Source organism: Athalia rosae, chromosome 2 (assembly GCF_917208135.1).
Source record: "Athalia rosae chromosome 2, iyAthRosa1.1, whole genome shotgun sequence".
Classification (NCBI taxonomy): Eukaryota; Metazoa; Arthropoda; class Insecta; order Hymenoptera; family Athaliidae; genus Athalia; species Athalia rosae.
The window spans coordinates 2,711,488-2,737,619 of NC_064027.1; the positions used below are offsets into that span (position 1 = coordinate 2,711,488).

Here is a 26,132-nt window from a genome sequence, read left to right on the forward strand (position 1 = left end):
TTTATTCTCTCTCGTTGATTTCCGCGATTAACTTCTGGCTATCAATTATATCGCCTACCGGAATTCCGTTACGAGCCACAAAAATTAATACTTTCACGTAATATACCGACAGATGAATTCATGAACCACACTATACATCGACCGTGGATCCTAAATTATTACTTTCAACGGCAAAGTAAAGGCGATAGAAATTTTATTCGATCTTTCATCCCGTTTTTATCCTCCCTTTCCTATACACACCTATATACACGTATATGTATATATGTATATATGCTATACTGGAAATACCATCAAACTATATATCGACACGTGCTGCATTTCAGATAAGATACGATACGATACGATACCATTCTGCGTCGGGAAAACCGATTATGTACAGAACTTTTTCCTCTCGTTTTTTTTTTTTTTCCATTTTCACCTTTTTTTTTCGTATGTACGTGACCGATAAACGACTTTTTTTATGCCCGTAAATTCGTTGGGGTTCAGTGAATATGCTCGGCTGAATTTTTTCATTCCAAAAATTAATGCCGGAAAATGCCGCTCTCTGAATTAAATTTTTTTTTCTTCTCTCTCTCTCCACCAAAAATCGTAAAATTTTATGCAATTAATTTTTTCGACGAGTATAAAATAATTCTATAATAACGAGTGAGCGAATTTTTTTTAAGACTATCTTCTTGAAGTCAACAATTTTTGGATAAAAAGTTTGACGATTTTTTTTAAGAAAAAAAAAGCTCCAAATCGTTGAGCGACCCCCGTAGTTTCGGCGATAAAGAAAAAACGATGAAAAAAATAGGGAATAGGGTTCACGTAATTATAGAAGACTTGGGAATAGGAGGCGTGCGAAATTTACATTGGAAAGGCACTTAGAATGAATAATTCTGATGAATTACAATTATTCATATAGGAAATTTGTGCAGTTCGATTTTAACAAATCGCCGGGAGGTATGAACGGGAGCATGAGGTCGCTGTAAATTTATATATACATGGCGTACAGAGCATAAACGATATGCTCACATGTGGTACGAGACCCACGCGAAAGCGGGACGGATCTCGATACGCGTATCAATTACGATCACACCAATCAGGAAACACCCGGGTATAGACGGCGTCTGTAAACAGTGTCAAAACAGGGGTCGATGGTATTTCGTAATTGGGTGATGGGGATTCGAACAGCATACCGTAGAATTCGATATCACGGTATACGTTTCTCACGGTATAACCCGTCCGTGCAAATAAAACGTGTGTGCACAACAATATCGAGCAGAGAGAATTATCGACTACGGTAATAAAATTTTAGAATTAGAGGGAAAATGGAAACGCATATTTCTTTGATGAAGATTAAAACGCAAACGCCGTAAAGCGTAATGACGGGTAATTTTGATAGGCCTTCACCTGGGTTTTTAAAGCCTGTTGGAAAATGAAGCGTTTATCGATACTCGAGGGTCCTCAATATACAACCCTTTAATGAATACCTAATGAAAATTGGAGGACGCGTTTTCACATTCAACTTTTGTTCTTTTTTGTCCGATTTCCTTTTTTTCTCTCTCTTTTCTCGCCAACGACGATACGATCGAACATTTTTGAGGGCTTAGGAACCTCATAAAAACACCGTTTGGTTTTAATGTTCGCATAATTAGTTCTCATATTTATTGGATGAAAAAAAAAAAGAATCGCTTTCACGAACGGTGCCATGGGAACGAAGCTGTGACAAATTATGAAGGGGGTAACGAATAAGAATCGTCGATTAAATACTTTTTCAATTACTCGAACACGACGAGAGGGTTGCCCCCCTTTGAAAATCGATATTCGATTCGCTCAGACGAGTCGTAAAGATTTTTATTACCGAAGAGTCTCGCGCCTACAGTTTCTATTTCTTCGAACAATTACTTTGCTTATTTTTTCTCCTTCTTTTTTTACGTCACGCTTTTCGCAAATCGTGAAAAACTTACGTTTGACTCGGGCAGACGTTGGGCATATCGGAGCCGTGCGAATCGAAAACGAATTAAGTTTCGATAGAACAATTAAACAAAAATAAGTATTAATATTCGCGTCACTCAATCATTCAGTTTCTCGCGAAATTTCGCGTACCGAGAGACCGTACAGCGAATATCTTTTCGCAAAAAATCTTTTACACCGAAATTAGCGGGCAACTCCTCCCGTACACAAGGGGTGATAAAAAGTTTAAACCTGTTTCTTTGAAATATTGTTGCCACTGTATTTAATTGCACGTAAATAAACTGTTCGAGGTACGCTGTATAGAACGAGCTCAATTAGTCAGGTCGCTTTTCACTTCTTTAAAAACCGACTTTATATTCTCTTCCAAGAACCTTCAGCTTTCCCCGTCCAGAGTGGTTAACATTTTTTTTTTACGAGGCCTCGGAAAATCGACTAGCTAGGCATTTATTTGCTTATTTTTATTTAGAACAGTTTTTTCGTTTTTTCGCTCGTTCAAACAATTTAATTCGGTCGTCGAGAGGAAAAATTATACAGAGTTTTAAAGAACTAGAATCGGTGAAGTTACGCGGCGGTGTTGGTGGGACCGATCGATTAAGGAGGATAGCAATTAGCTTCTTGCATAATCAAGGTAACTGCCTGGTGTGTAGAGCGGTAGTTTCGTTTGGTTTAAACCTTCGGGATGGGTACACTAAACCTGGTGCAGATACTAGCAACCAGAAACCGAGTGGCTCGAGTCTCTAACGACCCCTAAATCGCGCGTCTTACCCTATACGATTCTCTTGGTATGTTACAACTACCCCACTTGGAACGATGCACAACCAATAACACGAGGTTACCTGGAAATTGGCCGAGATATATGCGCGCCGTTTACTCTGCGGAGATACGTGCTCCAGATCCTGTGTGCGAACGCCTAAGTCTCCCCTAGGTACCAATCACTCTGTAGAAAAATTCGCTGAAATTACGATCTCTTTGTTCATCTGTCGTTGAAGAATTTTGATTGAATATTTTTCCGGAATCGAAGATGCGGACGAATTGTCCCGAATCAAAGTTCTCGACGTAGCTTGGGAAGTCCTTGCGCACTGCGCTTTGGGATTTTCCTTGAATAATACATAATCTACTATAACACACCGCGTTTTCTGATACAAACGAAAAGCAATTGCATAACTTTAGCTATCTAACAAACTATCCGAGGTTGAAACAAAACATCTATGCAGCAGCATCCGCGCATAGACTACAGTATTTGTATAGAGATAATGGACGTAAAGATGCAGGTTTACTATAAGGATATACACTATAGTTTCGTGTATATATGTGCAGGAGGCCGCGGGATTGTTTACACGCGGAGGTAAACTTGCTTTGGAAAATTACTTTAAATTGTCTGGCGAGTGTCTGTGCAGAGAAGTTCGCGTTGCATCGCCCCGAAGCAGTAAACTCTTCGTCTTTAATCTCGCTGCGTTCTTCCGTACGGGTATATACGTACATACTATACCCGTGTAGAGCCGGCACGCGGTTTCTTCGGCAACTAATTTTTCTTCCTTTCCACGAGTTTTCACCGTATTTGACTATTTCTTTTTTTAAATTTCATTTTTAATAATTACAGGAAATAACGATCGAGCTACGCGAGCAAACCGGAATATAAACGAGTCAAGTTTTCGATTTATCTTATCACGGTGTATCTCGTACGCCTCATCCCATTTTTCTCGGCTATGCGAAACTCCGAACTTTTAATACGTGTTTATGACCAAGAGCTGCCGCGGAAGTTCAGATTCCGCAAACATCTTTGAAATACAACCGCTCCGGTTCACCCTGCAACCGAATCAATTCCTCCGACTTATTCACGATTTCTCAAAAGGAAAACGAGAAAAAAAAAGAAAAAAAGAAAGAAAAAAAAAAGAAAAGGTACGTACGACCTCGTAATCGCTGCCCGACCCGCAGCCCAGTTAACCCGATAAAAACGAACACGCGACGCGACGACCCCCCAAGTCGCAGGGTATAATAAACACGCGATAATAACGGCGAAAAAGCTAGAGCTAATACGCGGGAGCGCGACAACGGGACGAAAAGAAATAACAAAACGAAATAAGATGGGATAAAATAAAGAAATGCGTAAAGAGCGGAGAGCACGTTCCCGACTATCGGGACAAACGACGACGGGCTCGTAAATATAAGGACGAAAGGATGAAGTGAAACCAAAAGAGAAACAAGTAAAATAAGAGAAGCCGAATTCTCGTGACGAGGAGTGGCAGCTGTCGGTTCGGCGAGAAAGAGAAATAAGCGAGTCCTGCACGCGGAATATTTATTTATACAACAACTGCACGGGGGTAAGGAGAGGAGGACGTCGTCGGCGTTGCAGCAGGTGTTGATTGTGGCAGGTTGGGGAAGAGGAGGATTTCCAACAACGATACGATTTCTTGACATCTCTACGGTTCCTCCGAGCTGGCGAGAACCTTATACGTTACGTACGGTACATTACGTACCCGCGCGATCTATATACGTATACGTACGTGTACATAAAATGATAAAAAGCGATAGACTGTCTCAAGATGCCTTAACCGCCGAGCGCGCGTCACGACGCCGAAGGCTGTTACACGCTCAGAAATCGAGACACTCGCCCGATAGAAAAATAAAGCGGAAAAGAGATTCTCTCCGACGCGACGTACCTACCTACCTACCTACCTACCTTTAAATAGACCGAAGCGACTGCTCTCCCCCGAGCTGCAGTTTTCATTTCACGTCAATTTATTCGCCGCCAGGATCGTCGTCTATGACTTCTCACATCCGAAAGGCAAAAAAAAAAGAGGAATCCCTCCTCTCCGTCGGGAATAACAAGAGGAACGGGGAGCACCGAGTAAGACGCCCCGTGATTTATCTCGGTAACGAGTAAACACGCTCGTCCACATTTCCCGATGACTTCGATAAGACTGAGAAGGAAATTGATTCTACTTACAATCAGATTACAACCAGCCCTCTCGCCGTTTCTCTGAGAAGTACAACGCACAGTTTTGTATTCATTTTCTTTCTCTGCCCGCGAAGGAATCGGGTAAATATCCTCGGGGAGATTCAACGATTGCGAACTTATTTTTCCGGAATAGCTGAAAACTGGGTAATAATTTTGTCACCGGGTATTTGCATAGCGCTCGCGTTATACCTGTAGCGTAGTTATTCGGAGGGGGAGTTCGGCCCGGGTCGGTGGTACGTATCTAGCTGCCATACCGCTGAGTATTTCTAGTGCAGCGCTCACCATGGGAGCAGCAGTCGGGTTGCAACGGGTGCATCGGCGAAAAAAGAGTGCGCGAGCAGCAATATCGAGATGAGTTATTGTTCGCTGGCACAATGCTTTTGTATATAGGATGAAGCCAGGGAATTAATACGGGATTCCCCTGGCGCGGCGTACGGATTTTCAAAGACTTTATCAATTTTTTATCTGCAAAATGAAAAGTGCCCTCCGCAATATAGCAACAGCGGCGAGATGCGGACCGCCCCGGTGAAGTTCATGCGGAGGTATACGGCTAGCAGACGCATTCGCCAGTTTCCGTTTATTTATTGATTTTTTTTTTTTCTCTTTCTCTCCATTCAATCTTTTTTATTCTTATATTTCAGCCCAGTTTTATTCCCTATGCGAGTGAAATAGGCGTCAATTTTTTTGTATAATCCGTAAACAATACGATTACACGAATTTTTCCACGATTTAATAGAGATGTAATATTTACACCCCCCCACCCCCGTGTCGATATACGCGGATGGATCTGAAGAGAATTTTACAATACTGTAAAAAAGTGAATCACTTTTTAATCCAGTTTTTTTTTTATCTTTCTTTTTTCCTTACCTTATCCCATACAGCCGAGAAAAAGATTATGAAACTTTGGTGGCCTGCAGAGAGAAGTTTAATACCTCTGGAATATATAATATGTACCTAATATAATAAATCCTTTTATTTTGTCTTTTTCCTTGTTTTTTTTTTTCTTTTTCGCGGACCACGTTCGAAGAAGAATCTGCACAACGAGAGTCAACTTCGGTGCTCGTGGGACTCTATTATAGTTAAAGTGTCAATAGCATTTTAGGCGTTAATTAATCAAGAGCCGAGTTCACTTCGACTATATAATATACGAGCGCCTCGTTCGAGCCCCAAGGTAAACGCGTGGGCTGAAATCTTCTTCGCTGATCCGGCTGCCCCTTATTCCGGGACTTGCAGGACGAGATTGAAAGAGTAATTAATTGACGCTTGACAAATCGTAGGTACGCGAAACGGTATTAAGCTTCCTCCCCTTCCTCCACTGCTGCGCTCGCAGATCCCGGTACGCCTCGCCGGTAAAATACCGGGTTAAACTATTTTTTCGTCGCGACTCGATCGCGATCAAGCCCCTCCGATATCAAGGACGAATATGTGTATGAGAAATAAAAAAAAAAAAAAAAGATGATGACGATTTTTCAACTCGTCTTCGCACTCTATGAATTATCGTCCGCAGGGGGTATGTAAGGTATACTGCTTAAATTTATCGTTTTTTCAGCTTTTGGAAAGGGTTAACCTGACCTAGGAGATGAATGGAGCCGCAAAGTGGTATTAGTCGGTCTGCATAAACATTTGGAGAATATCTCCCATCTCCGGAGCATATATAGTCGTATAATCCGAGCGAGTTCCGCGGAAGTACGGGCAAGCAAGGAAGCCCTTCTTCGGGAGCAACGATCTACGCGGATAACCTTTTAGTCTAATTCGTCGCATAAAATTACAATTAAAACGTCCGAGACCCCGAGAGACGACTGCATCGGATTCTATTACACCCTTCGCGAGGCTTCAAAGCTCCCCGTGTTATGCCCGATTTTTCCCTCCCTTCGCCCATAAATATATATATCAATCGCGAAAAGGGTGTCGACGACGCTGAACGAAGATTCATTAAAAAGCCCATTTCGGGAGCGATTTTGCGAGGAGAGTTATCACCGATCGGGATTCGTGTGATCGGGAGCATCATCGATGACACGTAGAAAAGAAAGTTATCCGCGACTGGAATAATAATTCGGGATATCGATGTACGCTGCAACTCGACATTGTTACACCCGCGCGAGCTTCGGGGTTCCGTAAAACCGTATGCTAATATCAACGCGCTTAGCATAAAAGGCGTGTAAGCTCCGTTGCTTTGATTAACTTCCTGAGTGGCTTTAAATATGTATCAAGGCGACAAGGGAGTTTCTCATCCCTCCCTCGACTACGGTGAACGAAATATAACGAGGCCCACTCGATGGGTCATGTAAAAATAATAACAACAACAATAATAATACCAATGACGATGATAATTTTCACTCATCCCTTACACTCGCGCTTCGCCCCCCGTCGTAAACATCTTCAAAAGTATAACGGAACACGTTCAAAAGACGACTAGGTAAGGCGCGTTCTCGCTGATCAAAAGTTTGAAGAAGAAAAAAAAAATAAGGAAAATTGCAACGCCGGCGAGATGGCGCGAATTTTTATATATTACTATACTGATTATGCTCTGAATAAAGCGCCCTTCGTTCATCTTCGTTACGTTATACGAGGCGTAATGCGGACCTTGAAAAATTCTTTCTTTTTTTTTTTCTTTCACCCCCCCCCTTTGAACGTCGCATGTCTACCGAGCCGCGTCACAATTTTTCTATCCTCGCGTAGACCGAGGGAGAGAACGAAATTTTGAAAGAGAATGAAAATCTGAATATAAAGAAATAAAATTACAGGGAAATCATGGATGGCTTAACGTATCGATGAACGGTGATAACGAACGATGCCCGCTGTCCGAGAGTCAAAAATTTTCTATCAAAAAATGACCAATGACCAAGAATTAGCGCGGATTGCGTGAAATGTTGAGAAAAATTTTTTCGTCCGATTCTACGATTTCTGTACGAATACACGTAATTTCGCCCTAATGTATAGTGCAACGTCGGAAGTCCTACGAATCCCCGGTATAATATGCAACGTGATACACGGAGATTTGTGATTCATGAATCATTAATCAGAGGAAAACAAAGGCTGACTGACTTGTGAGTAGAAAAGGGCTGAAGTCGCTAACGATAAGAATATGATCAGCGTTATAGGAAACGCCGAGTTCTTTGATCCCCCAGACTTCCATCAACGTGTTTTCGCTCACTCTTTATCCTCGTTTCTTTCCTACGTCCTTTTAATAACCGTATAGAGAGACGTGCATACAACTATTCACGTACAACACGTATACCTACGTACGTGTACCTCCACGTGTGAATAACCCACATAGAGTAGACCACGTCGCGTCACCGGTATCCTCGACGTCGTTAGCCGCGTCACCGTCATCGATCCTCTTTCGTCACACGAGAACCAACCCCCGTATTATGATTGCCGCGTATAAAAACCCTACGTCATATTTGCCGTACACTTCGAACGACCGACCGGACGCATATCGTATTCAAATAATTCTACACCCCCGAATAATGTAGGATCGAGATTACGTGGTCCGATGAGAATTTCGCTCATTCTTCTCTCGACCTACGTAAGGGAAGCGGCGGACGAGAATATTAAAAAAAAAACAAAAAAAACAAAACGGGAAGGATTGTAGCTCGGAATAGGTATGAGAGAACCTTAGTTCTAAGTAATTACCGTCCTTTTTTACGAGTGGTTGCAAGAGATAGATAGAACTGCGAAGAGAGACGAGGGAGAGAGTTGATTAAATGATTAAACAGACCCCAGGGCGTCTTTGCATGAAACTGGCGGTTATTATCTTCAGATTGCATTAACTTTCCGTTATTTTTTATATTTTATTTTTTCCTCGAGCTTTTTCATTTTCTTTATTTATTTTATTAGAATTTTTTCTGTTTCTTTGTCGGTTTGTTCTTCGTTTTTCTTTTTTTCTTTTTTTCTTTCTTTCTTTTTTTCTTTTTTCTTTTTTTCTTTTTTTCATTTTTTCTTTTTTCTTCTCATCTCTCGCGCTCGATTCCTTCCTCTTCGGAGGTTGTCTTTCTCTCGCCGTACTCGCTTCTTTTTTTTTTCTCTAATTTTGCCAGCGTTTTACCGTACGTAATTCTTTCTCTTTACATTCATCTCCTCCCTGTAAACGTGCTTTTCTCATTTATATAACGCTGTACAAGAGTGCTACTTGTAACTTAACTCGACTGATATTCGCGTAGGTTAAAAGAGGGGCGTGTCTAATTTATAAAAGTCAGCAAATAAAGAAATTAGAAAATTAACAAGAAAAAAAAGAAAAAAATAAATAATTAAAAAGAACACGTAAAGTCAACGTCAATTAACCAAACATACCTTTACAAACGTCTCTCATGTAAGTAACATGGAAGAAAAAACAAAGAGAAAAAATAATTAATTTATAAATATATGTATCTATAGTATCTCTGAAGTGAATAATTCTTGTGTTGGTGTTCTATTTTCTATCGGAGCTTGACTATTTATCCGACAATGGTAAAATAGTCGAGCAACAGTTATTTTCAGTTGGACGAACTTCAGTTGTGAGATAGATTGTATTTATAGCTGAAGAAAGTAGAAAAATGATAAATTGCTGCACCTATTTATACAAGTACCTGTGCGACGTATAATAATCGAACGATGGAGGGTCCCGTAGGACATTTGATAAATGCAAAGCGGGAGAGAAAGAGCCTTAGTATTCGAGATTCATCATTCATTAATCGGGAAAAACTTCCTCGACCTCGTTATTCTAGCCTTTAGAGGCGCAATTTTATTTTAAATTATTCACTTCCGAACGTGCCGTGGAAGGAGCAGAAGGGTGCAGGGTACCCCCGTCCTCAAAGTATGATTTGTTTCGATAAAACGAAACGAAACTAATGATACAATAATATTTTTATATTTCTCTCTTCTCTCGATATTATATATGTATATAAATTAATTTTATCGAAAAAAAAAAAAAAGAAAATGAAAAATTTGAAAACCGGAAATCGTACCGAAAGTAGAAAAATTATAACTGTCGTATTATAGCATCCGGTACGGAGGAGGTAAGAAGAAAGAAATAAAATAAAAAAACCACCGAAGGCTAATTGGAAGAGGATGCTGCAGTCGCATGGTTTTTGAGGGAACGTTAAAGATATTTGACACCGGCGTTGTGCCGCCTCTCGTGTATCATGTTAAAATTGTCACGTGGCATATGCTCCACCGGTGAAGAAAGTCACGCGACAGGAGATACGCTCCGCTAACACGACATCGCGTTGTCGTCGTTGCGCTACACACGAGTCTCTCAGCCGCGCCAATATGAAATTCATTCGATCGACTTCCGCAATCTGATACGGGAGAGATACCTATACCTATGCCTACATATTCGGCAGATGCACCAACGGCTAATTATCCTACCACCGAAACCCCCCCGCCCCGCATTTCTCCTTGCCATTCCTTTTTCTTTTATCCCCTCCGCGCACGTGTAATTTTCCTTTTACATTATACAGTATATACATGTATATGTATACTGTTATGTCCACGAAAAAAGAGGATGAAGCAAATAAGCGTAGTTAGTTCCAGATACCGTGGCGCATATCAATGAACAAAATTTTCTCCGTTGATCCGAGTTCCGCAGACGAGTTCTGCTTACGTCGCACACGCCTACGAATTATTATTCGAAAAAGGAGAGGAAAAAAAAATTTCTATACGTATATAGACTGAATAGAATTAATTAAACTGCGAAGAAAGAAAAAGATCGATTCGAAACAAGAAAAAAGGAACAAAAAAAAAAAAAAATGTAATCTACTCCATATAAACATCGCATTGCTGCAGCACCACGATTGTATATCGACGTTCTTATTAAAGTTATGAACCCAGACCGGTAGACGCCCAATTCCCTACTGGGTGTTCTTGTAATATTTCCCGAACACGCATCCGATGGAATAAAGTAGAAAAGTGAAAAGTATCACCGTGCTGCATCGGTCGATTGAAAATTCGATCCAATATCGTTCCTACCATTTTTACCTCCCTCCGAATACGTATTACGTGATACTGAGCTGCTGCCGTTGTCGAACAGCCACAAAAAGAATAATCATTCCTGACGGAAGATGATGATTATCACGACGACGACGACGACGACGACGACGATGATGCGGTACACGCGTTAAATTTCTTGCCGGTCATACAAATGTCCTCCACATAAAACCATATCGGACGTATATACCTGCATACGTGTATAGTTAGCCGGGCACCGGACCTGGACATATCTCGAATCTTAAATCTTGATCGGAGCTCGGTAGTCGCTGCAGCCACGTACTCTCCGACAGAGATTTCATATAAATTCCAACAAAAAGACCATCGGGATGGGACGGACCAGACGGCAGGTGGTGTATTGGGCCCGAGAGGCCCAGGGCAGCTGCAATCACAGCGCTACCATCTGCCACGCGCTTGTCCGCTCGTCGATGCCCGAAGCCCCGCTGATTGGACCCAAAACACGTGCCCCGCAAACCGACACGGATGCGTCGGCTCAGACCCGAACGAAATAGTTTTCATCTTTTTCGTTGCGTCCGTATTTTTTTCCTTTACAATTTTTTTTTGTTTTTTTTTTCATTCTTCCATTTCGGTTTTTTTTGCCCTGTGCAACAGTTGGTGATCGCCACGGGCACGTGGAACATCGGTAAGGAAATCCTATCGTTGAACCAGAGGAGCGAATATCTGACCCGGTGTCTACACCTACGTCAAATGTGGGGTGCACCTGTGATTTTCGTGCCCATAAGTACTGCGAGTTGAAATTTTTTTTTTCAGTCACGTCACTGTAGAAGTTCAAGTACAATTTAGAGGCCCGTAGATTTTCACGTCGTTCTCGTTCTTGTTTCTTTCGTATAATTTTATCGTTGACCTCGATAAATATATTCTTTCTAACTTCTGTATTTGTATATATATACTAATATATATATACGTATAATACCCCAGGGGGTTTTCGAATAATTTAACTTACTTACAGTGCTCTTTAGCCCTCCGCACGTATGATAATATTAGAAGGAGGATGCGACGAGGGGTGCATACGAGAATTAATTAAACTGAAATAAACTAGAATAATGTATGCAGAAATAATAATCGTGGAGCATGTGGTGCACTGGAAGTACGGAAAACTGCGGGATATGGGGACTTTCGACGAGACGCGAAGCGACGTCTGCAGCTGGGCCGTTGAGTGTTTCAAAGGTAAGAAAACCGGGGGTACCTGCAGCTATATGTCTAGCGCAAAGTTTCCGCTTAAAGAAAACTTGGCGGATGTTCTACGGAGGAGCGGCTGGGAATTGCAGTAGCTTGCCGTAGTAAAGGAGGATATAGAAGTTTGTTGACAGTTCTAGTGCTTCCTTGGCGTGCGGTAAACGGTGGCCAATCAGTTGCTCTCGATCTCTATCCTCTCTCGTTCGACGTCCGCATGGGAGAGGGTGAGTATTTCCGGCACGTTGCCGGAGCAGATCAGGAATCGCCTCCAACGCGTATATACGTTGATATTAGCTGGCACATAATCATACGGAGTTTATGTAACGATTTTTTCGTCTCTTTCTTTTTTCTCTCGTACCTCCAACTTCCTAATTCCTGCTCTTTCCCTTCGCTCATTGGCGCGTGCTATGCAACAGTTAAATGCAACGTTCTACATTCGCTTTCGTAAGAGTTTCTGGTGAGCGTGATTAATTGCGGATAAGAACATAAGCTGGATAAGAGCAACGGCAATATTCCGCACTTAAAGTACGCGTACGTATGTTCCGTACCTATTACATACATATATGTAGACCGCGAATGCAGCCGCTCACATGTACTTCCCGGCGAAGAGAAAATATGTGACCGTGTTCACCTCTGATCCCATGCACGTTTGATGGTATCGTGTGTAATGGCGTATACATTCATATTTCAAGGTATAGAGACTATATGGTTTGTCCGAGTGGTCAGTATCTGAGGAAAATGCTAGCCATTCGCGATACACTTATGCGCGGTGTACCTGCCTGTCCGATAAATAAATGGGAATCGTATGTCTTGCACGCAATGACAGGCCAATACCGCCGTATTCTATAAGGTATGGATGAAGGAACCGCGGAGTTTCTCTGCTGTACAGGTGGGTAAATACAGTGGATAACGCAATAAAACTGTGCCCGTAAACGACGGTGGCTCTCGACTTGTAACCGCTGGTAATATTATATTATACCTTTTCAACGTTTCTTTATACATCCATATCTATATAACTATTACATAAATTGTCGTGGGCTTTTTCTGGAGCTACGATTCAACGGACGACAAAGACTCAAGAGGCAGAGATCCGTCGTATGTACTATTCGGTCTGCCTGAGCGTTTCGAATAAGTATCGATTCGTTGCGTGGATAGATACATACCGAATATTCCACGTGAAACGGGCCACTTTTTCCAGAACATTTTCTGAACTAAATATCAATTTCATACATTGCTACCTGAGGAACGCAAATCAGTCGCTCAAATTTTCCCGATAGCTTCCAGATTCGAATTCCTGAGATCAAAATACACAAGAATATCATATAAAACCTAATTAGTAAGAACTGTTAATTTTTTACCCCAAAATCGAAAAAACTTCAAAGGGATTTTTGGGCCAAAAATTAGATATTTTTAGAATAACTGGAAAAAATATTGATTTTAGGTCAAAAATTAAGTATTTTAAAAATCGATCGTATGACACCTTGTAACGCATTTCGGTCTCAGGAACACGAATCCGTAGATCAAATTCAGCTACGAACCTAATTTATGAATAAAATCCATGTCCAGGAAATCACGTATTCAAAATTTCAATGCGTCATCAAATTCCGATCATTCGTTCTCGAGATACGACGGAAAATGTGATGGCGGGTTACGTAGCCCGAGGTTTCATATTCCAGCGGGCTAGACTTGAGCGCTCTCTATTTCGTTCGTCTTTCTACCGCTCAGCGGCGTACCGCCTCGTGTTTCACGCTCCCACCACGCTGAGCTTTCTCGCACCAAAATCCATATGTAAAAATCATTGGGCAAATGCAGTCCGCGCGGAGTTCGGTGCCAAGCTCCGGCTCACCCAATCAAAAAGAAGTTCGCATCACATGATGCGATCTTCCTATTTTCACACGTGCTTCGGGTATTTTGACCGACGGCACGTGCCAGATTATAAACATAATTTATGGCTTTTTAATAGTTTACGAGGTGTGAAATCACAGTCCTTATTTTTTTTCTTGTTCCTATTGTTAGCAGGTGTCAGACGAGCTGTCATCACCTGATTGAGATCTTGTTCACACCTCATAAATTACCCCTTTCATCCACCTGATCGGCGGCATCCCTTTGAGGCATTTCTGCGAATTCTATATAACTGATTAAGGAAGTAAATATATAAAAATTCAGTATTTAAATGGTCAGGGTACACCCAGCGAGTTCATTTCTGTCCATATGGCCATACTGAAGCTTAAGAGCTTTAGTACAGAAACAGAGGCACCGAGTGTACATCAAAAAAAAAAAATTCCGAATAAATTTTTCTTCCTTTGCATCGCGTTGTAATGCATTATATAAGGCAGGCTGATAGATTTGTAATGAAACGGTCGGTCTTTGTAATTTCACACGCATAATCAGAGTTTTTTTCGTCAATCTACCAATTTTTCCCATCGAGATATCTCAATTTTTCTACTCCAAAAAGCGAAAAATTGGCGATAACTCGATTAATTCTATAGATGGATTCCTCCGATCAAAATACATGAAAATAACATATAGACCCTGTTGAAAAAAATGTTGATTTTTGGGCCAAAACTGAAGTATTTTTAAAATCGATCGAAAGACACTTTTCTTACGTATTTTGACCTCAGGAATCCAAATCTGAAAGAAAAATTGATCTATCTATGAAATTACCCGAGTTATCGCCAATTTTTCGCTTTTTCAGGTCAAAAATAAAAAAATGATTTTTTGATGTATCTTATTGTAATTTGAGCTCGGGAATCCGAATCCGGAAGAAAAATTGATCTATCTGCAAAAATGACCGAGTTATCCCCATTTTGTCGCGATTTTTGGCATAAATTTGAAGATATCTCGAAGGGAAAAAATCGTAGCTCAATTTGGACAACGGATTCGTGTTCCTGAGGTCAAAATACATAAGAAAAGTGCCATACGATCAATTTTAAAAAATAAAAATTTTTGGCCAAAATTTGAAAAAATCGTAAGGGGTACCCCTTGGAAAAATCTCAAATTTTGACCAAAAATTTTTATTTTTTAAAATAGATCGTATGGCACTTTTCTTATGTATTTTGACCTCAGGAACACGAATCCGTTGTCCAAATTGAGCTACGATTTTTTCCCATCGAGATATCTCAATTTTTCTGCTCCAAAAAGCTATAAATTGGCGATAACTCGATCAATTTCATAGATAGACTAATTTAACTTGTGAATTCGAATTCCTGAGATCAAAATACATAAGAACAGCATATAAAATAAAATATTTTTTTTCGACCCAAAATCGACAAATTTCCAAGGGGTACCCCTTTGGATTTTTTCGATTTTTGGGCCAAAAATTAAGTATTTTTAAAATCGATCGTATGACCCTTTTTTGGGGGCGTTTTATTCGAGCTGTCTATTGTAATTGGAAACTAAAACAAGAAAAATTCTTTTTTGACAATGCACCTGCATAAATGATCAGTGCAGTCCATAGCATTGTGCCCTATGTAATCTCTTTGATCGTCTTTCACGTGGTGGGACACAAAATAATTTACCCTTTGAAAAGAATCCCGCCAGGCGACACTACCGATCGGATTCAACAGTAGCGCCGTCAGGGATAATCACACGAATCTTCCACAAGCCGCGTAATGTTGAATCACACTGATTGGTGTTGAATAAGCTTTTCAATATTTCCGGAAGAATAATGGGATTGCGAGAAATTGTTTCTGCGGCACAGAACGTCACAAAACGGAAACAAAGCATTCAGAACTGTTGAATTCCATCTAGTTAAGGGCTGTAAGTCTGAATTTCTCCATGATTTCTGGAGCCTAAAATGAGGTCCTTTCCCAATCCATCTGGCGAACGTGGACCAAGCAAGAATCCGCCAGAAATACATAATGATTATGCCACCCATCTCCCGTTGGGAAGAACTTCTAGTTTCAGATAGTTTCTTATAAGTATAATCGATTTATTCAATACACACACAGTTACATTTTAAATGTAAATCGCTGAACCCGATGATTACACGGTCAATATTTTATTCGATTAACGCTGTAAAATTCTGCACAACGTGCACTTATCCACTATCGAAATATGATCTGCTCGAGATCGAACGATACTCGTACAAAATTCTGCTATGGATGTATCCAGTTATGTTTAAAGTAGACAATAAATGATTCAAGTGTCAGGAAAAAATACAATCCTACCAATCAATAGCGACCAGATCGCCCATCTCGTCCCTTATCATCCCTTCCCTTGCGATTACGGTCTTTAGATCTTGATCTTCTTTCACGAGAGCGAGATCTACGCTTGCGTTCGGAACGTCCCCGCGGGGACTTTGATCGGGACCTGGAACGACCCCCACCCCCTCCTCCGCCGCCTGCTCCACCGCTACCAGTACCACCACCTCCGCCCCCTCCGCTACTGCCTTTTCCGCCCTTTTTACGACTATACAGGTAACGGCGCAATTCTCGAGAGATAGGCTTCAAGTGCATAAAGTTGCAGAAGCCAGAGCGCGTACACTCGCTGAAAAAAAAGGATATTAACTTGTTCAATGATTTTTGAAATACTGATAAGTGGTATTTTTTTCCAACCAACTTAGGAAATAAAGATTTGCTGTTGTAAAGTAAAGTTGTCAAAGTATCCAGAATATGCTATAAAATATAATTATAATCACTGAATTCTGATTATTTTTGTTGAGTTCAAACATGCGAGAAGGACGTTGTTTGCCTTGATGAGAGGAAACGAATTTATTCCCTTGAGGTAACTGCACACGGTCGTAATTTTTTTCACATCTCACAAATAACAGAGATAAAAAACATAAGGAGTATCTCTGTGACTCGAAGCGTTATTAAACGTTCTGAGAAGCTCAAAAAAGAATTTTTTGAAATTAGTAATTCTATTGAACTTGCCCAATAGCAGATTCATTCTTGAATTGTCCACCTTCACCAGCCGGGATCGATAATCTGTTTGAAAAAACTGATTTAGTCAAACCCGTTTGGTTACCTAATTATAAATCACGATAATTTCCCTGACGATGGAAATTATTTTTTGGCACTGTGCAAACCGACAGAAATTCATCTCGTTTACACCATTACAAGGTTTAATTGTAAACTATTGAAAAAAAAAATGTTTAGTATTGAGATGTCTCAACTAGATTCATAACACGAATAGAAAAAATAAACGATCTAGTGCACCCCTCAATAAAAATCTTACCGATCCACACATCAAGGTAATTTTTCCAAATTCCTCAGCATAAATACTTACAACCAAAAAATATTCAAATCACAGTCATTTTAACCTGGGGTTTGAGGAACATTTTATAGGATAAAGTTAAGCATGACATTAACCACACGAGAATTTTGAGAGTCAGCTCAAATTTTTGAGTTGGAATATATCATTAGAATTATAGAGAGATAAAACATATGCTCACCCCATCTCATACTGTCTGCAGCAAGCTTCTCTGAAGTCTGTAACGGGTGAAAGTTCAGCATAAACTGGCCTACCACCAAACCAACGGTTATTCAAGTCGTTCACTGCTTTCTCAGCATCTTCTTCTCTCCTGAACTTGATGTAAACATTTCCCACAAGATGATCTCCGAGATTATCGCAGACATTCATCTCCTCTATTTCTCCATACTTGTCTTCGCACTCGACAAACACGTCCTCAAAAAAATTATCATAATGCTCCTGCATTTCTTCGTCAGAAACGTTTGCCACCACTGTAAAACGGATTACATTATATTGTCACTGGAAGAAATGAGAATAAATTGATCGATTTTTGGTATACTCACAGTGAGAACCATCTGCACTCTTTGCGGAGTTCTGTGGATTTACGTAGAGGTTTTGAAGCAGGCATGTCTGTAAAAAAAAAAGGCAAACATTGATCACTGATTCAATGACTAAGGTCAATGCTCATAACGAAGACTCAAGTTAGAATAACACCATCCGTGATATTTCATACACGGTTATAATTATAACCTACAAGAAGTGAAGCATAGGAATAATATTTACCTGACTGAAAGTGGGTTTATTATGGATTCGAGAACACCTGTCTCCGTGTCGACATGCTCCGATTTTGAAGTAAAACGAGCAATTTACCCTGAGGGATGTAAAAAAGACGCCGTTAGTCGAATATTCATTATATTGTAGTTGTGGGTGACATGAGTCGTGTTTTAGACAGAGATTCACTTACTTGTCTTTTTCTGTACCGAAGATGGAGGCGAGATACTCAGCCATGATTCGGATTTAGTGGATCACCAGGTCAGAACTACTTTGTCAGCACGCAGGTGAATAATTGTAACAATTTGTACCGCAAATGAATAAAACTGTGCGTCCAATTCCAAGATGCCGCATCGCCAGACAACCGCCCGGTTTCGACAACACAGTGAGAGCGACTGCTCCGTCACCAAGCGGTGGTTGAAACAGTTAGAAACAGAAAGATAAAAGCGTAAAGATGGAGGATAGCACTAGTCGGTGTATGAATATTCTTAATAAAGTGAACAACGATGTTATTAACCAGGTAAGAACATATCTGACTTGCTATCACTTGTATCATGTTTGAACAGTCCATGACGTGAATGCTGTCTTTTCATTGACAGATCTGTCACGCTTGTATCGACGAAATTTGTGGGCGGAAGCGGATGACATTTCAACAGTTTACCAACAGTGTTCAGTGGACGGAGGAGGAATATGAAATTATCCGAGCATTTTTTTCCGGATTATTCCGAAATCCAGCGCTCTTATACCTTGAAGAAGAAAAGGTAAGTTGCATTCGATTTAAATTGTTTCCTGCGATCAGTCTATTCTACGATAAACACGAATTGGTTTTTTAATTTCAGATGCCACAGCAGTACAATGACGCATCTGCTGAATTACAAGTTACCATACGCAAATGTGTGAGCGTACGCAGAGAACAACTAGTAAATGCATTGTTAAAAGAACATTCGATCAAAAATGGGACTACCTTATTAGACTTTGATTGGAGATTGAAGGTATCAGTCAAAATTACTTGAAACCAAATAACTGCATCCAAAGATTCTAACGAGAAAAAAATATTTACCTTCAGTGGGTCATGGGATCCAGCAAACTGGCCACTTTGAGAGAGCCTCTTCTGCAACTGGACCTCATTGTTGAAGACAAAAAAAGTCAGCGAATTTTGGATCTTGAATTAAACAGAAACGAACTCGACATGTTGATAACTGCTTTGGAAGAAGTTGGGAGCTGTTGAGCTGAACCTCATAGGACTCATAGAACATTTTTGAGATATTAAAATAATATTCTGAAGGTATCGCTATCAAAAAGTAGAATAAAACGATCTACACTTTGTATGCATTTTCGTATGATAATATTCGCGATATATAAATAACCAAATTTATTGTACGGCAGATTTTTAATAAAAAAAAATAAACATGACAAAGAAATCTGAAATGACTCAATTTTCCTGTTCCATTTAGCTTAATGTTGATATACCATCGGAGTTAGACTAAATCGTAGTAATTTTAAAGTTTTGACAAAGTCGATGATAAATGATCAACCTTAGGCATGTGAGCCGTAAAGGAATAAAATCAATGAAATTGCGGAATGTGGGATTTACCATGGGATCCGAGAATAGGTAAAGTATTTACACTTATTTCACAGTTTATTATATGTTATAGATAAATGTAGAATAGTTTAGTTACTATTATAACTGCGGATCAAAGACACTGAAAACTGAATTTCGATATCGAAGACGTCCACGAATCAAAAAACACGTTAAAATATATCGTCTCCAATACAACATACGATAACGGGGGATTAAGTTGCAAGGACGTTTCGAATTTGATATTTTATATATAGTTGATATTAGGTGCAGATCAGTCGCTTTGGGAATTTTAAATAGATTTGAGTTTACCATCAAATCTTATTTTGAAAGGACATTGAATTTCGTTGTAACCATTATTACAGATAATAATTAAAATCCATAAGAGTAGGGTTTACTATACAATTTTTAATTTTACTTCCATCTTCATCTACTTCTTTTTATTAATCTTCTATTTTTTCTTCTCCTTCTTCTTTTTTTCATCGTCTTGGTTATCAATTTATCGTTTAAAACCAACCACGATCGAGAGCAATGGCCACACGCCTTCTTCTAACACTTAGAATAATAATTCTGATTTGGGGGCGTACATATGGATATTTTAGTTCCGTTTAATTTTATACTCTCTACGCTACGAGCCTAATAAAATCTTTCATAATTAATTAATTACCTTTACTTTTGGAGATTCGTATAAACGTAGAAATATCGTATGAAAAATTTGTAAAAGGTGTTTGGGTATTGGGTATTGGGTATTGGTTGTGCGGGCTTCGTAATTGTAATTAGGCAATATTTAATAATTATCATAAATTTACCGTATGCTTTGTAAGTATTTGATAAGGAGAATTAGCATCGCAAGGGTCGAGCGACGCGTCTCTGTTCATAGATCACATCACCTAAACGCTCAACCTCACTGTATATTTACTCCATTTATGTACCGTGTGATTAGTGTTGTGTGTGCGCAGCTCTTTATTACAACTTAAAACATCTCAAATGGTATAAATACAAGAACATTGTAGTTTAAAAAAATACGAGGAAAATAACTAAACGTATGCACAGTTCAGAAGTGAGTGTATCATGTTCATACTACGTTTTATCCGTACGGGTGTATTGTTGTTCCGTGTATTTAAATGCATTTCTGCATTTTTGCATACCTGTATATTTGCTTTTATTTCTCCGTCAACGTTGTGAACGGTGTGTTGTTGCTGTTTCGGATTCAATATGGGTAGGGCCTCGCCCTTTGAGTATTTCCCTCGGAGTACCCGAGCCGTACTTCCGCCTATCTCACTCCATTTAGCTTCGAAGCTCACGCTTCTCAATAATAATCATTTCGTATTTTGTTCGGCTTAATAATAATTAATGACACTTTAAAATTTCTACATGGCAGGAAAATTGTCACCTGCGATGGGCACGGCCCAAGGATAAAACGCCATCTTTTCGCCTATCTTATGAAAAAATTATCGCTCGAGCGAACATCAGTAATACGTATTTGATATTTTTGAAAACCAATTAATTAGAATTACTTTCATTCCGATTATTAAATTATTTATCCTTGTTCTTATTTCGCATTTTTGTTTCCAAAGATTTTCCTATCAAATAGTTAATAATTAATAGGTCTACTATAAAGTCTGTATGCTCTCACAATGTTACATAACAATCGCTTCTTGCTGCTGCTCGTAATAAAAGAACGTTATTTTCTGTTTAGTTGCAGGAATGGTCCAAATATATAAATATATATATACATACATATGTATATACGTGTATATATATATATACCATATACTTTTTTGGTTTTAACGAGAGAAAAAAAGAAACTTTCTTCTTCCCAAAATACAATTCGGTTTAGCGCCGCTTATTCGTTCATGATATTATTTTGGTGGACCGAATCGGTGACAAGCTCCTGTAACCAATGAGAAAAACGTTAATTGATAGTAGCACGATCAAAGGATTCATTTTTCTGCTGAGTGATTCACAGAAAAAAATTCATACTCACGTTTGTGTTAGCGCTTTCGATAGCTTCATTGACCGCAGCCGCTACTGCCTTGTCGCTTATATCGATTTCCTCAATAGCCTGTCGTAGAGAAATGGAAAAGAAAATTAGTGAACTTGGAACTTTAAATTGAAATTTATTAAATATGATTCAAGAAAAATAATATAAAAGTCAGATGGCCCCTCGCTCTGTAGTCTTCACTTGATTATTTGTTAACAAACTTCAGGGCTACTTGTGCTTAGCAAGCCATAAATAGCCGAATGGCGATCATCATGCTTATGTATATTACTTGTCAGTGCGATCAAATTACTTCTAAAGTTACAACTGTCATATATGTGTCTATGTTACTGGTCTGAAACGAATACACGCAATTGGTAACATTTTGAATCTCGTATGATATCACATACCTTGGTCACAGAGGCAACGTCTTCGGTAATAGCGGGTTCCGAAGGCGGAAGAATTGAGATTTCAGCTGGTACTGCTGGAGCAGGACTTGCTGGAACTTCGTTCACACTCTCTGTCGTACTTATTTCAGCTGGGTTTTCAGCAAGTGCTTCTGGCTCTGGGGTTTTCTGTAAATTCAATCAATAATTAGGTACGAGGTTTGGTGGAATTTCCGAGGAAGTTTTCATTCCACCTGTCCCAATTCTACTAGGTATAAGAGCGACTGCTGTATTAAATCTGTCTGCTGAGATTTATTCTTGTTCAATAGACTTTACTAGACGTAAAAATAAACTATGGTAGTTAGTTACTTGTACTGTTACATTTTTGATTTGGAAACAATTTCAAATGGGATAAGAATTTACCGCACTTATTGGATATACGGATAAATCTCAATCAATAGCTATTCATGCAGTGAGACAGTAACAGTTCCCCAGGCAAGATAAATCGCATGCGGAGCATACCAGTTTTCTACAACAGACGCGAATTACAGAGCTACGAAGTGATGGTATTTGATTTGTTTGTTTCCAGTTCAACTACGTCTATCAATGAGTTCTTTTTCTAACTTGAATCAGTTAACTATAGTTCTGATATCAAATGCCATATCGATCTTCATTTCGGCTACTAAAATACAGGCTGCAATTTTGCATCCGCTTCTAAAACCAATCTACTTGGTTTCATCTCCAATTCGATTGTAATAAGATTATGTTAATATTTCAAGAAAACCAAGAGGCAAACAACACAGGGGTCACAGGAGTTTTGGGACAGAGCAGTAGAGATTGTTAATAATTTTGGTTCGGGGATGGATGAAAGATTTCGGTAACCATGTATAACACACAAAATACAAACGGGTAGATGAACATCGCCACAACACGAAGAGATCGCCTTAAGACATACCTCGACTCATAAATATTAATAGTTGTTAATTGGAATCCGTGGAGAGTTTCACATTTTCGACTAACTTGCTCACAGCATTCCAGGTTCACGGCCATTTTTTCAATAATTGAACGACTGACTAACTGGCTAACCGAGTGACTGACTGACTAACTGACACATTGTTGGCTATTCAGTTTTTCTATCCCATAATATTAAGGAGAATGCATTTTGAAATGTTTGAGAAGGAGTGATCCTATATAAATCTATAATGAATGTTGTACATGCTGATCCATAATATATTCATATGTTGCCTAGATCGTCATGCTGAACCCCCAGAACAAGCCCTATGGCAAATTTTGAGATGTCATGAATACGATCTTCGCGTGATGCTGACAGGAGAGAGGAATATGTTAAATTCTATCGATACGGGATAATGAAGGAATGTGTAGCAACAGGGGGACCCAGGAATTAGATACTTCAGGCTATCACAGAATGTTGAAGCGCATACAGAGACAGTTGTCAATCAAGTGGTGAAATTTTTTTTGCCATCAATACTTGGCGTATTGGATCATGCCAGGATGTGCATTTAGTCACCTGGGCGTTCTCCGGCACAGCGGTTGTTGCAGCACTTAACAATAGACAACTGGGCCCATTTTCCACTCCATTTATTCCCTCAGATTCCGCTAATCTCTCCTTCAATTGAACATCCGAATCATTGTACGAATTAAGGCTTTGCGAAAGCGACTCCACTTCGAATTCTTGATTGCTCTGGTCATCGATTAATTGCGTTTGCGAAGATTCTTTTTGTGATAGTAGAAGATTCGCAGGACTAGGTTTTTTCAGGGCTAGAATTTCTTCAATAGAATTTCCATTTTCAACAATCGATTCAGGAGCTGAAGGTGCTTTGGGGACAACTGGACAGAGAATGGGTTGTTCCAAGGTATTGTCGACAGGATCGGGAAGGTCTTTGGTTGGCAACGAGCAAATTAGGGGCTCCACGTTGCCGTTGGACACTTCATTGGGTGGCGCAGGAAGATCGTTCAACACGTCTGAAATGTCTTTAGCTGGAAGAGGACAGGTCGACAGTTCCGATAATAATTCATTTGTCGGACTCGCGAGTTTCTCGGACGGAGAAGTAATATCATTTAAAATGTCTGTTACAGAGCTGGACAGTTCTTGCAGAGATTCTTTTGCAGGACTAATAACTCCCTCTGCAGACATATGACAGGCCCTTATTTCCTCAATGGGATCAAAAACTACTTCAGAATCAAAATTTCCAGTTATATCGTTCGATTTGATAGACAAAGCAGCAACAACCTCCGTCAAGCCATTTATTAGATCAGCCGAGTCGTTAATTTTTTCTGTTAACAATTCACCGATATCCTGAGATTTCTCGTAGTTCGGGATTGGCGACTCTGGTAGAGGCGGAACGGCATCCTCAACTAAATCAATTATCGTGGGCGTACCAGATTCATTTGGCACTTGCTTTTCATAAACGGTAGTGACTTCGGGAGCATTGACTTCTGTCTTCTCTAATAAAACAAATTCCGTATCGGGCAGTACAGTTTCGGGGGTTGGACTAATTTCTGAGATTTCAACAACATCAACCGTATCAGATTCTGACACAATTTTTTGCGACTCTATCGACCTTTCAAGATTAATCATCTCATCATCTGCAGTAACCACATATGCCGGTTTAGCTTCGACCAAGGCTTCGGCAAAATCGTCTTCAGTCAGCGGAAGTGGACCTTCCTCCGACTGAATGACCAAGTCACCTTTATTCTGAAGCTCGCTTTCCTGAGCCACAATTATAGGTTCAATATTTTCTGCAACAATATTACTCAAAGCTTCTGGTAATGCCGAGTCCAGCCCAGACACACCATTTTCTACTATACTCTGCGACTCACTTTCCAAATTGACTGTCAACTCTTCAACAGACTTTGGCAAACTCGCAATTTCTTCACTGATAGCATTTTCAATCAAAGATTCTGGAATCTCCTCAGGAACAGATTCCACCGACTTGACGATTTCCGATACATTTACGCACTCCTCTACGGGGACAGGAGTACTCTGTGCCGTCTCCGCAAGCAAGTTAGTTTCGATTTCCTTCGGGATATCCGTAACGGCAACAGGCAGGGATTCGGATGCTAAACTCGATTCGACGATATTTGACTCAACGGTATTCGACTCAACGGTACTTGACTCAACGGTATTAGACTCTGTAGCGACAATTATTTTTGAATCGTCAACGGACTGAACTGGTTCGACGAGCTCTGTAGCTATCTGTGATGCCATACTAGCAGCCTCGGCAGGCACCTTCAATGCTTCGGCTAGTGCCGATGCATTAGCAGCGGCATGCTGAGCTTGCTGCAAAGGGGATGGATCGATAGGGGTTGGTGGAGGGCTGGAAGGAAGTGGGGGCGGGAGGTCCTCACTGGTTTTCCTCTCAATGATAGACGGTGTCGCAATTGGCTGAGCTCGAGTTGCTCCTATCGGGGCAGCTATGGCCTGTACTGGACTGACCTCTTTCTCAGCAACCACAGATTCGACTTTTTCGATTTCCTCTTTCTTTTCCTCAACAGGGACAGGAGTGGGGGCAGGAGTGGGTTCCTTTTTCTTTTCTTCAACAGGGGTAGGAGAGGCAGGGGCAGCCTTGTCTTCCTCCTTGACTTCGGCAGACGCAGGAGCAGATTCGATGGTTGGGCTGCTTACTCCGGTCTTCTCTTCGGCGGAACATTCCTCGACTGGAACTGCAGCTTCGGCTTCTTCACCACCCTGAAACAAAAATCGGGAAAAATATATTAAAAACAGGAATGAAGTGAATCACTTGAATAATGCTCGAGACTAGGTGTCGTAATATTCCCGCATTCGTGATAATTCATTAAATGAGTGTATTACTTGGAAACAATACAATATCACCATTCTTTTGTATGGTCTCAAACTCGGTGTGAATAACCAACTACTGCTAAAACAATAACTGAATGCAAACGTTACGTCGTAGAGCTAAGAACAATAATGTTAAGCTACTTTGAAATCAGTCATACGTTAATACAACGTTTACCGACTCGGAAATAAAATTGTTTCAAGACGATTACGCGAGGCAGTGATTATGATTATGGTACAGAGAAACTCATACATCAGAAGATTAATATATCTTCTTGATATTCCTCTCATATATACCCTTAAAAGTTCACGATGACAATACTTGA

General features: G+C 40.1%; 3 protein-coding genes across 4 annotated transcripts in view; 1 reads left to right on the plus strand and 2 right to left on the minus strand.

Moving 5' to 3' along the window:
• Window positions 1-15,989: 15,989 nt before the first annotated feature.
• Window positions 15,990-18,497, minus strand: LOC105683955 (splicing factor U2af 38 kDa subunit). 2 transcript variants are annotated; one of them, XM_048651249.1, is made up of 6 exons: window positions 18,237-18,497; window positions 18,056-18,143; window positions 17,836-17,902; window positions 17,475-17,763; window positions 16,954-17,007; window positions 15,990-16,567 (listed from the first exon to the last, which is right to left on the minus strand). In XM_048651249.1, exons 1-6 carry the CDS (start codon window positions 18,278-18,280, stop codon window positions 16,252-16,254), a joined length of 858 nt encoding a protein of 285 aa, XP_048507206.1. In that variant the 5' UTR covers window positions 18,281-18,497; the 3' UTR covers window positions 15,990-16,251. The 2 variants fall into 2 exon arrangements, with proteins under 2 accessions (XP_048507206.1, XP_020706833.1); XM_020851174.2 differs by lacking the exon at window positions 16,954-17,007 and having other exon boundaries at window positions 18,237-18,469.
• On the plus strand, window positions 18,403-19,464 carry LOC105683994 (COMM domain-containing protein 8-like). The gene is made up of 4 exons (XM_012397024.4): window positions 18,403-18,563; window positions 18,643-18,804; window positions 18,883-19,035; window positions 19,110-19,464. The coding sequence occupies exons 1-4, from the start codon at window positions 18,498-18,500 to the stop codon at window positions 19,269-19,271; spliced, it is 543 nt and encodes a 180-aa protein (XP_012252447.2). The 5' UTR covers window positions 18,403-18,497; the 3' UTR covers window positions 19,272-19,464.
• Window positions 19,465-19,663: 199 nt separating this feature from the next.
• Window positions 19,664-26,132, minus strand: part of LOC105683956 (A-kinase anchor protein 200-like) — a 44,026-nt gene continuing 37,557 nt past the window's right edge. Inside the window, exons 5-8 of the mRNA XM_025746595.2 lie at window positions 23,518-25,698; window positions 22,014-22,178; window positions 21,610-21,687; window positions 19,664-21,516 (exon numbers count right to left, since the gene is read on the minus strand). Of these exons, the coding sequence (XP_025602380.2) occupies window positions 21,469-21,516; window positions 21,610-21,687; window positions 22,014-22,178; window positions 23,518-25,698 (2,472 nt within the window). The 3' untranslated portion in view covers window positions 19,664-21,468. The remainder of the gene's footprint in view (window positions 21,517-21,609; window positions 21,688-22,013; window positions 22,179-23,517; window positions 25,699-26,132) is intronic.

Coding starts and splice junctions, on each gene's coding strand:
- LOC105683955 (XM_048651249.1), bottom strand. CDS start 18,280: ATGGCTGAGTATCTCGCCTCCATCTTCGGTACAGAAAAAGACAA. Junction 18,144..18,236: donor TTCGGTACAGAAAAAGACAA/GTAAGTGAATCT, acceptor TACATCCCTCAG/GGTAAATTGCTCGTTTTACT. Junction 17,008..17,474: donor TGCAGACAGTATGAGATGGG/GTGAGCATATGT, acceptor TTTTTCAAACAG/ATTATCGATCCCGGCTGGTG.
- LOC105683994 (XM_012397024.4), top strand. CDS start 18,498: ATGGAGGATAGCACTAGTCGGTGTATGAATATTCTTAATAAAGTGAAC. Junction 18,805..18,882: donor TATACCTTGAAGAAGAAAAG/GTAAGTTGCATT, acceptor TTTTAATTTCAG/ATGCCACAGCAGTACAATGA. Junction 19,036..19,109: donor ACTTTGATTGGAGATTGAAG/GTATCAGTCAAA, acceptor ATTTACCTTCAG/TGGGTCATGGGATCCAGCAA.